The sequence below is a fragment of the Somniosus microcephalus genome, chromosome 2, assembly GCF_052327205.1.
Source record: "Somniosus microcephalus isolate GS21.2 chromosome 2, FLI_Smic_1.0, whole genome shotgun sequence".
In the NCBI taxonomy this organism is placed as follows: Eukaryota; Metazoa; Chordata; class Chondrichthyes; order Squaliformes; family Somniosidae; genus Somniosus; species Somniosus microcephalus.
Window position 1 is genome coordinate 186404054 of NC_140988.1, and position 18083 is coordinate 186422136.

At 46.3% G+C, this 18083-nt stretch overlaps 1 protein-coding gene across 9 annotated transcripts in view; it reads left to right on the forward strand.

The window, feature by feature from the left end:
• Positions 1-18083, forward strand: part of tbc1d19 (TBC1 domain family, member 19) — a 198269-nt gene that overhangs the window by 65084 nt on the left and 115102 nt on the right. For all 9 annotated transcript variants that reach the window (XM_085968188.1, XM_085968140.1, XM_085968160.1 and 6 more), the window contains 2 exons: positions 12674-12748; positions 12882-12945. In XM_085968188.1, coding sequence (XP_085824314.1) covers positions 12674-12748; positions 12882-12945 — 139 coding nt within the window. The remainder of the gene's footprint in view (positions 1-12673; positions 12749-12881; positions 12946-18083) is intronic.

The following is an 18083-nucleotide window of genomic DNA, read 5'->3' on the forward strand; positions in this document are numbered from 1 at the left end:
TTCTTCATCATCTTTGCCCTTTACTCTTTTTTTCCCCCCTAGCCTATATTAGGATAATTGAAGTCCCTCCCTATTACTACTCTATTATTTTTACATTTCTCTGAAATTTGACTACAGATTTGCTCCTCTATCTCCTTCTCACTATTTGAGGGTCTATAGCAAACACCCAGCAATGTAACAGCTCCTTTTTTTGTTCCTTAACTCTAACCAAATAGATACGGTTTTTGAGCCTTCTAGTTTAGCGTCCCTCTGTACAACTGTAATGTTATTCTTGATCAATACTGCCGTCCCCCACCCCCACCCCCTCCTGTCTTATTTCCTTCCCTATGCCTCCTGAATACATTGTAGCCAGGAATGTGTAGGTCCCACTCCTGGCCATGTTTAAGCTAGGTCTCCGTTATAACCACGATATCATAATCCCGTGTGGCAACTTGCGCCTGTAATTCATCAACCTTATTTGCTCACATTAACACACATGCATTCCAACACCATGCTAGTTGGCTTTTGCTTTTTTCCTCCATGTAATTTCTGCTCATCTACAATATTCTTTATTCTGTTGCTGTTTGTCACTCCTAGTTTTCTATGCACCATGTCTCTCCTCTCTGCTGCTATGTCCTGGTGCCCCTCCCCCTGCCCCTGCCAAATTAGTTTAAACAGTCCCCCACAGCAATTGTTAACCTCTCCACGAGGGCATTGATCCCAGCCCTATTCAGAGGCAATCTGTCTGGCTTATACCGGTCCCTCCTGACTCAGAACTGGCCCCAAAGCCCCAGGAATCTGAAGCCCTCCCTCCTGCACCGCTTCTCCAGCCACGCATTCACCTGCACTATCTTCTTGTTTCTGTACTCATTAACCCATGGCACTGGGAGTAATCCAGAGATTGCCACCCTTGAGGTCCTTTTTTAAAATATTTTTCTTCGCTCCGGAAACTCTGCCTGTAGGACCTCAACCCTTTTCCTACATATGTCATTGGTTCCAACATGGACCACGACTTCTGGCTGTTCTCCTTCCCCTGGCAGAATGTTCTACACTGTTAAGTGATATAATTTACCCTGTCACCAGGGAGGCAACACACCATAAGAACAAAAGAAATAGGAACAGGAGTAGGCCATTCGGCCCCTCGAGCCTGCTCCGCCATTCAATAAGCTCATGGTTGATCTTCTACCTCAACTCCACTTTCCTGCACTGTCCCCATAACCCTTGATTCCCTTAATATCCAAAAATCTATCGATCTCTGTTTTGAATATACTCAACGACTGAGCCTCCACAGCCCTCTGGGGTAGAGAATTCCAAAGATTCACCACCCTCTGAGTGAAGAAATTTCTCCTCATCTCCTAAATGGCCAACCCATTATTCTGAGAATGTGACCCCTGGTTCTAGAGTCCCCAGCCAGGTGGAACATCCTCCCTGCATCTACCCTGTCAAGCCCTGTAAAAAATTTTGTATGTTTCAATGAGATCACCTCTCATTCTTCTAAACTCTAGAGAATATAGGCCTAGTCTACTCAATCTCTCCTCATAGGACAATCCCCCCATCCCAGGAACCAGTCTAGTGAACCTTCGTTGCACTCCCTCCTGTGGCAAATATATTCTTTCTTAGGTAAGGAGACCAAAACTGTACGCAATACTCCAGGTGTGGTCTCACCAGGGCCCTATATAATTGCAGTAAGACGTCTTTAATCTTATACTCAAATTCTCTTGTAATAAAGGCCAACATACCATTTGCTTTCTTAATTGTTTGCTGTATCTACATGTTAACTTTCAGTGATTCGTGTACGACGACATCCAGGTCCTTCTGAACACCAACATTTCCCAATTTCTCACCATTTAAAAAATACTCTGCTTTCTATTTTTCCTACCAAAGTGAATAACTTTGCATTTCTCCATATTATATTCCATTTGCCATGTTCTTGCCCACTCAGTTAGCCTGTCTATATCCCCTTGAAGCCTCTTTGCATCCTCCTCACAACTTACATTCCCACCTAGCTTTGTATCATCAGTAAACTTGGATATATTACATTTGGTCCCCTCATCCAAATCATTGATATAGATTGTGAATAGCTGAGGCCCAAGCACTGATCCTTGCGGTACCCCACTAGTTACAGCCTGCCAACCCGAAAATGACTCGCTTATTTCCACTCTCTGTTTTCTGTCTGTCAACCAATCTTCAATCCATGTTCGTATATTACTCCCAATCCCATGTGCCCTAATTTTGTTTAATAACCTCTTGTGTGGCACCTTATCGAATGTCTTCTGAAGATCCAAATACTGTACACCACATCCACTGGTTCCCCCTTATCTAATCTGCTAGTTACAACCTCTAACAGATTTGTCAAACATGATTTCCCTTTCATAAATCCGTGTTGACTCTGCCCAAACCTATTATTATTTTCTAAGTGCCCTGTTACCGCATCCTTAATAATAATACGTCCTAGTATTTTCCCTACTACTGATGTCAGGCCAACTGGTCTGTAGTTCCTCATTTTCTCTCTCCCTCCTTTCTTAAATAGTGGGGTTACATTTGCTACCTTGCAATCCGTGGGATCAGTTCTAGAATCTATGGAATTTTGGAAGATGACAACCAATAATGCATCCATTGGGCTCGATTTTCATTGGGCCGTTGAGGTGGGATTGGAGGCGTGTGGGGGGTTAAAAATCGCAAAATCGGGGGGCACGAGCCCAACCCGCCTCCATGCCAGTTTCAAAGGAGGCGGATACCCGACCTGTGCTGGGAGCCGTCTCCTCGAGGCGGGAAGGGGATTTGTGCCAATTAACTGCCTGTTAACAGGTAGTTAACAGGCAGTTTTTAGCCTAATCCCTATTTTTATCCCTGAAGTGTGGGATTCCCGACGGCTCCAAACCACGCCAAGTTAGCGAGGTGGACCGTCTGGCTGAAGGGCTTGGAGGGTTTGAGATGTCCGGTGTTCAGGTGAGTGATGTGTGCATGAGTGCAGAGGTAAGTGTGTTTGGTGTGTGTAAAGTGTTTAAATAAGTTTTACTTACCTTTACAGCCTTCCTTCATTCAGGTCTCGGGAGTCCCTCACCTCACGGGCACAGAAAGCAGAATGGCCGCAAGCTGTCAAAAGTTGCAGCATTCAGCTTTCTGTTCTGGAGAGAACTCTAAATCAGCCTGAGAGGAAGGAATTAACTTCGTGTACAGTTTGTCAGTGTTTGACGGCTTCAAAGAGCTGTTAAACGCTGATATTTCATCTGTCAAAAGCTCTTGACAGATGAAATGTCAATCTGTGACATCACCTGTTGCCAGATGGCCCTTAATTGGCCTGCTGAGCCCGCTGGGTGGGCTCAACAAGGCCAATCAAGTGAAAATCGCGTGGGTTGGCTACAACTTAATGGAGGCGGGACTACAACCCCAAAAGTTGTAGTCCCGCCTCCTACACGCCTCCAGTATCAAAATCCAGCCCATTATCTCTATTGCCACCTCTTTCAAAACCCTAAGATGTAGGCCATCAGGTCCAGGGGATTTATAGGCTTTCAGTCCCATTAATTCTCCAGTACTTTATTTTACTAATACTAATTTCTTTCAGTTCCTCATTCTCGCTAGACCCTTGGTTCTCCACTATTTCTGGGAGTTTTTTTTGCAACTTCTGCTGTGAAGACAGACACAAAGTATTTGGTTAATTTCTCTGCCATTTCCTTATTCCCCATTATAATTTCTCCTGTCTCAGCCTGTAAGGAACCCACATTTACTTTCGGGACTCAGGTCTGCGGTTGCAGAAATGACTATCTATCATCCTGACTATTGAATCCCCTATAACGACTACATTTAGAAACATAGAAAAATAGGAGCAGGAGTAGGCCATTCAATATGATCATGGCTGATCCTCTATCTCAATACCATATTCCCGCTCTCTCCCCATACCCCTTGATGCCTTTTGTGTCTAGAAATGTATCTATCTCCTTCTTAAATATATTCAGTGACTTGGCCTCCACAGCCTTCTGTGGTAGAGAATTCCACTGGTTCACCACCCTCTGAGTGAAGAAATTTCTCCTCATCTCAGTCCTACCCCGTATCCTGAGACTGTGACCCCTCGTTCTAGACCCCCCAGCCAGGGGAAACATCCTCCCTGCATCCAGTCTGTCAAACCCTTCCGAATTTTATACGTTTCAATGAGAACCCCTCTCATTCTTCTAAACTCCAGTGAATACAGACCTAGTCGACCCAATCTCTCCTCATACGACAGTCCTGCCATCCCAGGAATCGGTCTGGTGAACCTTCGCTGCACTCCCTCTATGGCAAGTATATCCTTTCTTAGGTAAGGAGATCAAAACTGCACACAGTACTCCAGGTGTGGTCTCACCAAGGCCCTGTACAACTGTAGTAAGACATCCTTGCTCCTGTACTCAAATCCTCTTGCAATGAAGGCCAACATACCATTTGCCTTCATAACTGCTTGCTGCACCTGTATGTTTGCTTTCAGTGACTGGTGTACAAGGACACCCAGGTCCCTTTGTACATCAGCATTTCCCAATCTAGCACCATTTCTACACTTTCTTATGTCAGCCAAGTCTCCCATGATGTTGTGGATTTGCTTCTGACTGCACTGACTGGTAAATGGCTGTTTTTCAGACTGGAGGATGGTAGACGGTGGTGTTCTCCAAGGCTCAGTGCTGGGGCCACTGCTTTTTTTGATAGGAAGGATGTGAAGGCCCTTGAGAGGGTTCAGAGGAGATTTACCAGAATGGTTCCGGAGATGGGGGATCTTAGCTACAAGGACAGGTTGGAGAAGCTGGATTTGTTTTCATAAGAGCAAAGGACATGGAGGAGTGATTTGATAGATGTGTACAAGATTATGACGGGTTTGGATAGGCTAGACGGGGAAAGGCTGTTCCCACTAGTTGACCGTACAAGGACTAGGGGACACAGATTTTAAGGTTTTGGGCAAGAGACACAGGGGGGATGTGAGGAAAAACTTTTTTACACAGCGAGTGGTGATGACCTGGAATTCGCTGCCGACGGAAGTGGTGGAAGCGGAGACACTCAATGTTTTCAAGGGGAGACTGGATAGGCACTTGAGGGAAATAAACTTGCAGGGAAATGGGGATAGAGCGGGGGAATGGGACTGACTGGATTGCTCTACAGAGAGCTGGCATGGACTCGATGGGCCGAATGGCCTCCTCCTGTGCCGTATGACTATATGAGTCATCACCCTCACTGATATTCAACACTGAATACTAGTTTGTGAGTGCCACACACCCAGGCGATTTCTGCTGTGCCTGCCTGTGCCTCCTAGTCTGCCTGGTGGTCACCCATTCCCTCTCCTCCTGAACTTTCTGTAGCTGTGGGGTGACCACTTCCTGAAATGTGCTGTCCACGAAACTCTCGGCTTCCCATATGCTCTGTAGTGACGCCAGCCACCCCTCAAGCTCAGAAACTCGGCTAGAGCGTGAGAAGTTGTCAGCCCTCCCTGCATATAGAGTCAGAGTTATACAGCACAGAAAGAGGCCCTTCGGCCCATCGTGTCTGCGCCGTCCATCAAGCCCTGTCCAATCTAATCCCATTTTCCAGCATTTGGTCCATAGCCTTGTATGCAATGGCATTTCAAGTGCTCATCCAAATGCTTCTTGAATGTTGTGAGGGTTCCTGCCTCTACCACCCTTTCAGGCAGAGTGTTCCAGACTCCAACCACCCTGTGGGTGAAAAAGTTCCTCCTCAAATCCCCTCTAAACCTCCTGCCCCTTACCTTGAATCTATGCCCCCTTGTTATTGACCCCCCTACTAAGGGGAAAAGTTCCTCTTTATCTACCCTATCTATGACCCTCATCATTTTGTACACCTCAATCAGGTCCCCCCCTCAGCCTTCTTTGCTCCAAGGAAAACAACCCCAGCCTGTTTAGTCTTTCTTCATAGCTGAGGCGCTCCATCCCAGGTAACATCCTGGTGAATCTTCTCTGCACCCTCTCCAAAGCAATCACATCCTTCCTATAGTGAGGCGACCAGAACTGCACACAGTACTCCAGCTGTGGCCTTACCAGCGTTTTGTACAGCTCCATCATAACCTCCCTGCTCTTATATTCTATGCCTTGGCTAATGAAGGCAAGTATCCCATATGCCTTTTTAACCACCTTATCTACCTGATCCGTTGCCTTCAGGGATCTATGTACATGTACACCAAGGTCCCTCTGACCCTCTGTGCTTCCTAGGGCCCTACCACTCATTGTGTATTCCCTTGCCTTATTTGTCCGTCCAAAATGCATCACCTCGCACTTTTCAGGGTTAAATTCCATTTGCCACTTTTCCGCCCATCTGACCAACCCGTTTATATCGTCCTGTAGCCTGAGGCTTTCCTCCTCGCAATTTACCACCCCACCAATTTTTGTGTCATCTGCGAACTTACTGATCATACCTTTTACATTCTCATCCAAATCATTTATGTAGATCACAAACAGCAAGGGACCCAGCACCGATCCCCGAGGTACCCCACTGGACACAGGCTTCCAGTCGCAAAAGCAACCTTCGACCATCACCCTCTGCCTCCTGCCACTCAGCCAGTTTAGGATCCAACGTGCCAAGGCACCCTGGATCCCATGGGCTCTTACCTTCTTGACCAGTCTCCTATGCGGGACTTTGTCAAAAGCCTTACTGAAGTCCATGTATACCACATCCACAGCATTTCCCTCATCCACACACCTTGTCACCCCCTCGAAAAATTCAATCAGATTGGTCAGATATGATTTACCCTTGACAAAGCTATGCTGACTATCCCCGATTAATCCTTGCCTCTCCAAGTGGAGACTAATTTTGTCCCTCAGAATTTTTTCCAATAATTTCCCTACCACAGATGTTAGGCTCACTGGCCTGTAATTCCCTGGTTTATCCCTGCTACCCTTCTTGAATAATGGTACTACGTTAGCTGTTCTCCAGTCCTCTGGTACATCCCCTGTGGCCAGAGAGGTTCTGAAAATTTGTGTCAGAGCCCCTGCAATCTCCTCCTTTGCCTCACACAGCAGCCTGGGATACATCTCGTCCGGACCTGGGGATTTATCCACTTTTTGGCCTGCTAAAACCGCTAGTACCTCCTCCCTCTCGATGCTAATATGTTCAAGTATATCACAGTCCCCTTGCCCGATTTCTATGTCTACATCGTCTTCTTCCATAGTGAACACAGATGCAAAAAATTCATTTAAAACCCCGCCTACATCATCTGGCTCTACACACAGATTGCCACTTTGGTCCCTAATGGGCCCTACCCTTTCCCTGGTTATCCTCTTGCCCTTAATATACTTATAAAACATCTTAGGATTTTCCTTTATTTTGCTCGCCAGTGTTATTTCATGGCCCCTCCTCGCTCTCCTAATTTCTTTTTTAAGTATGCCCCTGCACTTTTTATACTCCTCTAGGGCTTCCTCCGTCTTTAGTCTTTTGTAACTGCCAAAAGCCCCCCTTTTTTTCCTAATGCATTTTTGTATATCCCTTGTCATCCAAGGTTCCCTTTGCTTGTTGGTACCACCCTTGACCTTTACGGGAACATGTTGGCGTTGTACTCTCTCTATTTCCCTTCTGAAAGTCTCCCACTGCTTTGATGTGGATTTTCCTATAAGTAGCTGCTCCCAGTCCACTTTGGCCAGATCCTGCCTTATCATATTAAAATCGGCCTTCCCCCAATTTAGAACCCTTATTTCCGGGCCGTCTTTGTCTTTTTCCATGACCACCTTAAATCTCACCGAATTATGGTCACTGTCGCCAAAATGCTCTCCTACTGACACTTCCACCACTTGCCCGGCTACATTCCCTAGAATTAGGTCCAGTACCGCCCCCTCTCTTGTAGGACTTTCTACACGCTGGCTCAAAAAGCTCTCCTGGATGCACTTTAAGAATTCTGCACCCTCTAAGCCTTTCACACTCTGACTATCCCAATTTATATTGGGGAAGTTGAAATCCCCCACTATTATTACCCTATTATTTTTGCACTTCTGAGATTTGCCTACATATCTGTTCCTCTATCTCCCCCTGACTGTTTGGGGGCCTATAGTACACTCCCAGCAAAGTGCTTGCCCCCTTTTTGTTTTTAAGTTCTACCCATATGGCCTCATTAGAGGAACCCGCTAATATATCATCCCTCCTTACAGCAGTAATTGACTCCTTAATTAATATTGCAACACCCCCTCCCCTTTTACACCCCCCCTCCCCTTTTACACCCCCCTCTGTCTCGCCTGAAGATTCTATACCCCGGAATATTGAGCTGCCAGTCCTGACCCTCCCTCAACCATGTCTCCGTGATAGCAACAATATCGTACTCCCATGTGTTCAACAACAACTTCAGTTCATCCACCTTATTTGCAAGACTCCTTGCATTAAAATAAATGCATTCCAGCCTTGCCATATTCCCTTTTGCCTTCACATATTTGGTCTGCCTTCCCAGCTGACTTGTTTTTTCCTCCGTATTTGGCTGTAATTCACCCCCTACTATAGCTCCACTCTGTATCCCATCCCCCTGCCAAGTTAGTTTAAACCCCCCCCAACAGTGCTGGCAAACCTCCCCGCAAGGATATTGGTCCCCCTCTGGTTCAGGTGTAAACCGTCCGACTTGTACAAGTCCCACCTTTCCCAGAAGCAGACCCAGTGATCCAGGAAACTAAAGCCCTCCCTCCTGCACCAACTCTTTAGCCACGCATTCATCTGTTCTATCTTCCTATTCCTATACTCACTGGCACGTGGCACCGGGAGTAATCCAGAGATTACAACCTTTGAGGTCCTGCTCTTTAATCTTCTACCTAGCTCCCTGAATTCTTGCTGCAGGACCTCATCCCTCTTTTTACCTATGTCGTTGGTACCAATGTGGACCACGACCTCTGGCTGTTCGCCCTCCCCCTCCAGAATGCCCTGCAGCCGCTCAGTGACATCCTTGACCCTGGCACCAGGGAGGCAACAAACCATCCTGGATTCACGTCTATGGCCACAGAAACGCCTATCTGTTCCCCTTACTATAGAATCCCCTACCACTTGCTCTCCCACTCTTTCCTCCCTTCCTGGGCAGCAGGAGCACCCCCAGTGCCAGGAAGTTGGCTGCTGCTGCCTTCCTCTGGTAAGTCATCCCCCTCAACAGTATCCAAAGCGGTATACCTGGTTGAAAGGGGGATGGCCACAGGGGTCTCCTGCACTACCTGCCTGCTTCTATTGTTCCGCCTGGTGGTCACCCATTTCCCTTCTGCCTGTGCAGCCCTACCCTGCGGTGTGACCAACTCACTGTATGAGTAATTCGCGACCCTCTCAGCATCGTGAATGCTCCACAACCCATCCGCCCGCAGCTCCAGCGCCGCAAGACGGCCCGTTAGTAGCTGCAGCTGGATGCACTTCTGGCACACGTGTTGGTCAGGGACACTGGCAGCGTCCCTGAATTCCCACATAGAGCAAGAGGAGCACATCACGGGGCTGGGCTCTCCTGGCATGACCTACCACTTTAATCAATTTATAAATTAACTTAGTTCAATACCACCAGTAAAGTGAGCCTTACCTGGTCTCTGGAGCCCTTTGTAGGCCCGCTCTGCCGCTGAAGCACCCGCCGAAGCTCTGAGGCCTTGCCTCACCTAACTCCCTGACTCACCCAACTCTCAGCAACCAGTTAAGACTCCCTGACTCACCCAACTCTCAGCAACCAGTTAAGACTCCCTGACTCACCCAACTCTCAGCACTCAGTGCAAAATCGCACTTCAAAGCCTGTTTTTATAGGCCCTGAAACAAAGACTTGCTGAGCTGAGCCCAGCTACAGGAGAACCAGGTTAACCAGATTACTCCAGTTTCCCCTGTTAACTGCCTTCAGCTGCTCTGAGTTGTAGGACTTGTTTATCCCTTTTTAACCCTGCTTAAAGCTGGGAAATTTAGATTTTAAACAGTAAACAGCACACAGTAAATGTGGAACAAACAAAAGTTTGATTTCAGCAACCAGTTAAGACTCCCTGACTCACCCAACTCTCAGCAACCAGTTAAGACTCCCTGACTCACCCAACTCTCAGCACTATGTGGTTTTCCAGGACTCATGAAGTGTTCTGGAGTTCTCTTGTGGCACAGGATGTCCTGCCATGTTAGATAACAGTTGTTTAAAACTTTTTTTTTTATCTTTAAGGCTATTTACTTGTTTAGCTAGCACTAAAACACAAACTCCACAGTCTGCTGACGTCACTTTTTTGAGATTTTCTCTGTTTGTCTGGTATCTGCCTCTCTGAGTCTCCCGATAAGCTCTCGCCAGCACCTGCCGCCGTTGCCATCCCTGGCCTCCTCTTCAGCCCCCCTGTGAAGTGCCGGCTGCGCTCCATGGGCCCAGCACTTCTCTTGAGTGCTGGGCTCTTTTGCCGGCACTCCGATCCCTGGTGGCTCAGCTGGGCCCCAGGTCGCACTGTGCTAGGCCCCTCCCCTTTAAGAAGGGGAGGAAGGCCTGCAGTACCGTGGCGCGACGTGCCGCAGAGCGTGGTGCTGCAGCACGTAGCGCCGCGATATTCCCTCGCAGCGCCCCAAGAGGGAGGCGGGGCGCTTCCAATAGTGCCCCGCTTCCCTCTTGAGGCGCGACCGATGAATTTCAGCGACGGGGGTGCTAATTTTTTCCGGGCACTAAAAGTAGCACCCCGGCGAAGTTAGTGCCCCAAAGGGGACGCAACTCAATTTTTCCCCCAATGGGTCTCTTGTCTAGCTGTACAATAGGAACAGGAGTGGCCATTCAGCCCTTGAGCCTGTTCTGTCATTCAGTTAGATCATGGCTGATTTGTAGCTGAACCCCATTTACCTGCTGCTGCTCCATATCCCGATAGTCTTGCTCAAACAAAAATCTATTAATCTCAGCCTTGAAAGCTTCGATGGACCCAACATCCATAGCCTTTTGGGGGTGTGAGTTCTAGATTTCTACTGCCCTCTGTACGAAGAAGTGCTTCCTGATTTCACTCCTGAATAGTCTGTCTCTAATTTTACAAAAAGGCCCCCTTTTTCTGGATTCCCCCACCAGAGGAAATAGTTTCTCTTTATCCACCCTATGAGATGCTTTTTTTCATTTTAAACACCTTGATTAGATCAACCCTCAATCATCTATACTCCAGAGAATACAATCCAAGTTTATGCCACCTCTCCTCATAAGTGAACTTTCTTAACCCTGGTATCATTCTGGTGAATCTACGCGGCACCCCCTCCAAGGCCAATATGTACTTCCTGAGATGCAGTGTCTAGAAATGAACCCAGTACTCCAGACGGGGTCTGACCAAGGTGCTCTGCAACTGAAGCCTGACTTCACCACTTTGCATCCCAGCCCGCTTGAGATAAAGGCAAACATTCCATTCGTTTTTTTGATTGCTTTTGTACCTGTCCACTAGTGATTTAAGTACATGGACACCCAAATCTCTCTGTTCCTCCACAGTTCCTAGCATCTCACCATTTAGGAAATACTTTGATTTATCCTTCTTGGATTGAAAGTGGATGATCTCTCACTTCCCCACATTGAGCTCCATTTGCCACAGTTTTGGCCACTCACTTTATCTATGCCTCTTTGTAACTTCCTGCTCCCATCTGCACTACATACTGTGCCTGCCAAAGTCGGTCCTTTTTGTATAAAAAAAAAAATAATTCTCTGGTTATTGGTGTTGCTGACATGGCTGGCATTTGTTGCCCATTCCTAATTGCCCTTAGAAGATGATGGTGGGCCTATTTTTGAATTGTGCGTTCTTTGTAGCAGTTTGATACAACTGCTTGTTAGTGGCTTGTTAGGGCACTTTCAGAGGGCAGTTAAGAGTCATCCAAGTTGGTATGGGGCTGGAGTCACATATAAACCAGACCGGGTAAAAAGAACAGATTTTCTTCCCTAAAGGATATAAAAGAAATAAACAACTTGCATTTATATAGCGCCTTTCTCAATCACAGAATGTCCAAAAGCACTTCACAGCTAATGCAGTACCTTTTGAAATGTAGTCACTGTTGTAATGTAGGGAATTGTGGCAGCCAATTTGTATACAGCAAGATCCCACAAACAGCAATGAAATAAATGATAAATTTAACTGTTTTAGTTGTGTTGTTTGAGGGATAAATGTTGGCCAGGGCACCTGCACCTCTGACGGTGCAGCACATCCTCAGTATTGCACCAGAGTGTCAGCCGAGATTATGTGCTCAAGTCTGTGGAGTGAGGCCTGAACCCACAACCTACTGAATCAGATGAAAGTGTTATCACTGAGCCACAGTTGACACCATTAGTGAACCATTTGGGTTTAAAAAAAAAGAAGCATTTAAGTCCCAGCTTTGAGATGTAGGTACATTGACAGCAAAACATGGTGAGAAAATGATTGCCTCTTGTTTTTGATTAATGAACAACGAGTTATGCATTTATAAAATAACATGGCATTTTTAACAATTACCGATGTATACTGGATGCTGAATAGATTTATTGTTTTGAAGAATATCAAAGCCGGTAGTTTGTACAATCCAAGTAGTTTATTAGATTATCTCCCCTCACTGCCCAAATAAAAGCCTTGAAGTAATTTAGTTCAATCTTAAACAAATCATAAAGTTTGAATTTCAAAGATGTGCAACAACACTGATGTAAACAGTGCAGTTTTATTTAAAATGTTGAATAAGGAAATATTTATAGGGATTCATAAAGTTGGATATAGTGTTTTTGTATGCATATATAGCTCTGTGATATTCATGAATATGTCTTCTGAAATCTTAATTTCCTTTTGTGCAGGTGAACTGGGAAAAGCGTGTTCTGAAAAGTTTAAACAGTATGTGCACAGAACTGAGTATCCCTCTAGCAAAAAAGGTACAGAACAGCTACATTTCTTTACTCTTTAAAATATGCTGTTTATGGTGCAGTAATTATTGAAATACTGAAACACAAAGATTGAAGCTATTTGAATAATAGTTTATTCAATCCATGTCCTTTCTCTATACAGAGGTCAACAGATGAACAGAAGGAGCTTTTGAGCAAGTGGAATGAGATGGGGACTGATGAACCAGGTATATAATAATAATAAATATTTGGATGGCATGAAGCACTTAAGGGCAGGTTGCAACCAATGTTCCCTCTAAAGTGCACAGGTGCGATCTGAAAGGAACGCGCATTGAAATTCGCAGTGGAATGGGCGGGGGGGGGGGGTGCCCAATACCCAGCGATCAAAGCGCGAGCGGCTGCAGAGACTGCGGGATAAAGTGCAGCTGAGCCTGTGAATGGAGGAGCAGGAGAGGGGGCGGGGGGTGCAGAATTTCACTTGATTGGCTTTCAGCTCTTGCATAGCACAGTCAGTGTGTCTGGATTGGAGGCAATGAATACGCTCTCGGTCATGGCTAGGTAGGAGAGTTGTGCTGTATAAGCGTGGATTCGGAGCAAATGGCTCTTCGTGCAAATGTATAAAATGCAGACTGAAGGAAGTGAGGGAAAAGCCAGACGTTTTTACTGAGACCTGCCAGTAAGAACACTGCTGCCTAGAGAGCAGCCGCTTCGACAAAAAAATGTCGGTAGTAAGTTTCAGGCTGCTCTTGTCAAGGGTAATTTTTTTTTTGCAGATTTCTATAATAATCTTCTTCTTAGGCAGTCCCTCGGAACCGAGGATGACTTGCTTCCACATTAAAAATGATTTCGCAAGTGACTGATTAGTCCAATGCAGGACCTACAGTCTCTGTCACAGGTGGGGCAGACGGTGGTTGAAGGGGTGGGTGGGTGGGGTGCTTAGGTTGACATGCGCTCCTTCCGCTGTTTGCGCTTGGTTTCCGCTTGCTCCTGGCGAAGAGACTCGAGGTGTTCAGCGCCTTCCCGGATGCTTCTCCTCCACTTTGTGCGGTCTTGGGCCAGGGTTTCCCAGGTGTCGGTGGGGATGTTGCACTTTTCCAAGGAGGCTTTGAGGGTGTCCTTGAAGCGTTTCCTCTGCCCACCTGGGGCTCTCTTGCCGTGCCGGAGCTCCAAGTAGAGCACTTGTTTTGGGAGTCTCGTATCGGGCATGCGGACAATGTGGCCTGTCCATCGGAGCTGATCGAGTGTGGTCAAAGCTTCGATGCTGGGGATGTTGGCCTGAGCAAGAACACTGACGTTGGTGCGCCTATCCTGCCAATGGATTTGCAGGATCTTGCGGAGGCAGCGATGGTGGTACCCCTCCAATGCTTTGAGGTGCCTGCTGTACATGGTCCATGTCTCTGAGGCATACAGCAGGGCGGGTATCACTGTTGCTCCGTAGACCATGAGCTTAGTGCTGGGTTTGAGGTCCTGGTCTTCAAACACTCTCCTCCTCAGGCGACCGAAGGCTGCACTGGCACACTGAAGGTGGTGTTGGACTTCGTCGTCGACGTCTGCCCTTGTTGACAGTAGGCTCCCGAGGTATGGAAAGTGGTCCACGTTGTCCAAGGCCTTGTCGTGGATTTTGATAATTGGGGGGCAGTACTGTTTGGTGGGGGCAGGTTGGTAGAGGACCTTTGTCTTACGGATGTTTAGTGTAAGGCCCGTGCTCTCGTACGCTTCGGTGAAGGTGTTGACGATGGTTTGGAGTTCGACCTCCGAGTGAGCGCAGACGCAAGCGTTGTCTGCATACTGTAATTTGACGACAGAGGATGGGACGACCTTGGATCTGGACTGGAGACGATGGAGGTTGAACAGTTTTTCGTTTGTTCTGTAAATTAGCTCCACTCCAGTGGGAAGCTTACGGAGGGTGAGATGGAGCAATAGCTGCATTGGGATGCCTCAGTCGCAAGATTAAACCCATTAAGTACATTTCTGCAATGGCTTGACTTCGCCATTTCGCCCCAGCACCCACTGACGTCGACCAATGGTGCTCTCCTCCTTTCCCCATGGCAGCCGGCCACACCAGTGCTGACATCCCTTCACTCACCATGCCCTTATGTAGTGCACAACATTCCACCGCCACTGCCAGCACACCAAACCCAGTCCACTGACACAGGCTTTGCTGGCCGTCAGAGCAGGCGATCCAGACTTGCTTCACCCCAAAAATAGTATTCCCGCTATAAACACTTCTCTATCTTTGAAATGTTTCTTCTCTGCTTGCCTGATAGGACATGTAAGCATTAGTTGCCTTCTGACAAGACAGTGCAGAATGTGCCCGCCTACAGGAGTGCCTGCTTAAAGGGAACACTTGCTCAAGCCTCAATTAACGCCTTGTTAGTCCTGCCATGTATCCTTAGTAAGAAAACGACTAGATAAAGGGGGTGTCCTGTTTGGCATGCTGGGGTGCCCATTGAGAGGCTTCTGTTGAAGTTGAAATGAGAGCAGTAGCTCCAACAGTTTACAAAGCTGAATGTGCACGGCAAGAATCCGAGTAAAAACAGGACAGCAGTCACAACACATACATCACAGCGCAGACATTTAAAGCGATATGATGTAACATGACCTTAAAATGCTTGGCTGGTTATATTCTGCACTTGCCCCACTTCTGAAAGTTGTTTAACCGACCAGAACTGCAATTGTGAATTTTATTTGCACTTATTTATATAAATAGCTTATTTAAATTTTATCTGTTATGACCACTGGCTTTCAATCAAATTCCTACAAGTTGGTCCACACTCATCACCAGATTTACTTATTTAAAAGAAAATCAACAAAACGGGAGACAAAAACATGGCGCTGAAGAAGCGAGCTGTTTGCTGTGTGGGAGGTGGAGGGCGGCAGGGCTCAGCTCAGCTATGAAAAAATGTACTTTGAGATGCAGTCAAAACAATAGCAACAATCTTCTATTTTATAAAGCAGTAGTAAGTAAACTCGCCTGCCTGACACTAATACCTCCAGTTTTTACTGGACGAGGCTAATACTGTGGATGATAATACTTGTCCAAACTCGTGAAATTCAGCAAGGGACCTGTTTTAGATATATTAGATTAGACATTCATATAACGCCCTCACATGTCAGCAATGCAGCCTTCTCCTTCCTCCCCACTCCGATCAAAAATCGGCTGTTAGAAATCCTGAGGCTTGAAACATCAGGGCTTAACAGGACAGGATTTTTTTTTGAACTTCAGAGCTGGCCAGCTGGACTGAAAGGGTCTTTTCCGCTCAACAAAGCTAAAAAGAGTGAATGAACATTTCATATTAAAGGAGAACAATTAACAGGGCATTGACTAGTCTAATCACAAATATTATATTTAAGTTGCATGCAGAATAATAAGTGGATAGACTAGAGAAGCTGGAGTAGTTCTCCTTGGAGCAGAGAAGGCTAAGAGGAGATTTGATAGAGGTGTTTAAAATCATGAAGGATTTAGACAGAGTAAATAAAGAGAAACTGTTTCCAGCGGCTGAAGAGTCAATAACCAGAGGGCACAGATTTAAGATGATTGGCAAAAGAACCAGAGGCGACATGAGTGAAAACATTTTACGCAACGAGTGGTTAGGATTTGGAATGCACTGCCTGATGGGGTGGTCGATACAGATTCAATAGTAGCCTTCAAAAGGGAATTGGATAAATACTTGAAGGAGAATAAATTGCAGGGATATGTGGAAAGAGTCGGGGAGTGGGACTAGCTTGATTGCTTTTCGAAGGAGCTGGTGCAGACTCGATAGGCCGAATGACCTCCTGTGCTGTAATATTCTATGATTCAATATGTTGCAGTTCAGAGTGGATTGAGCCAGAGACTCGAGTGGCAGTTGTATTAAGGCAGAGCAGCAGCGTGCAGCCATGTTTGTGAATGTCTTTGAATCCTTCCCTAGCAATCATGAGCTTGCTCAGGGTGCGCATAGTTGCTAGGACACGGTTTACACAAACCTAGACCTGATCCCTTGGCTGTCCTGCTTGGGTAAAAGTGCGTGCAAAGAAGCAGACAACATCAACCCTCCCCACACTGCACTTAGCAGCTTTCTGCAAACGCTTCACCCCTGGGGGAATGGAAAGAGATTTGCATAAAATCCAAAAACGATAAATAAAACAACATAGTAAAACTGATTTGCATGTATCTATTGCACAGAATACATCCTAAACCGACCCTGAAACCAAGAGGCAAAGTTTCTCATAAATCTCTCATTGTTACGAACTTGAAAAACTGTGTGGTATTCTATTCCTGCCATCCTTTCTTAACAAGTAGAGCTGCCAGTCGCTTCACAGCGACCTTGTTTGTTCAGAAAAATGGGTGTCTGCTATCGCCTTTCTGTTAATCCAGATAAGAGCAAGGAAGACGTACATGCAGCTAAAGTTGTACGAGATCTGTGTCAATTTTGACTTTGTTCGAATCAACTGGATTTTAGTGAGGGAGACGCATTATGCGTGTAATAAAACCCACCTTTAAGAGGAGACTTTTCCGATTACTAAACACTTAATAGGTGTCATCGGTGCAGAATCATTTCATTTGGCTCGGGTGAATGAAAGTTGTTGTTGTAAAATGGGCCCATGGACAAACAAGGTTGCGCTCAGAGGAGCTTGTGGTCCGCTCAGTACAAATAAAACTTAGAGGGAACATAGTTGCATCATAGGGTCTGGGGTATGTGACATTCTACCATATGCATTGACAGATGTGCCTACAGTTGTTTCATCCAGTTCCAATGAGACAGCTGGTCAATAGATGCATTCTACATGATTTACTTTGGATTTTGTAATTGAGTAACTTCCTCAGATAGAATCATAGGAGGCCATTCAGCCCATTGAGTCAAAGAGTAATCCAGTTAGTCCCACTACCCCACTCTTTAATAAGAACATAAGAAATAGGAGAAGGAGTAGGCCATTTGGCCCCTCGAGTCTGCTAACACAGAAACATAGAAGATAGGAGCAGGAGTAGGCCATTCGGCCCCTCAAGCCTGCTCCGCCATTCAATGAGATCATGGCTGATCATCCAAATTCAGTACCCTGTCCCTGCCTTCTCCCCATATCCCTTGATCCCTTTAGCCTTAAGAAATATATCCAACTCTTTCATGAATATATTTAATGAACTGGCCTCCACTGCCCTCTGTGGCAGTGAATTCCACAGGTTCACCACTCTCTGGGTGAAGAAATTCCTCCTCATTTCAGTCCTAAATGGCTTACCCCTTATCCTTAGACTATGACCCCTGGTTCTGGACTCCCTGGCCATCAGAAACATCCTTCCTGCATCTAGTCTGTCCAGGCCTGACAGAATTTTATAGGTTTCGATGAGATCCCCTCTCAATCTTCTAAACTCCAGTGAGTATAAGCCCAA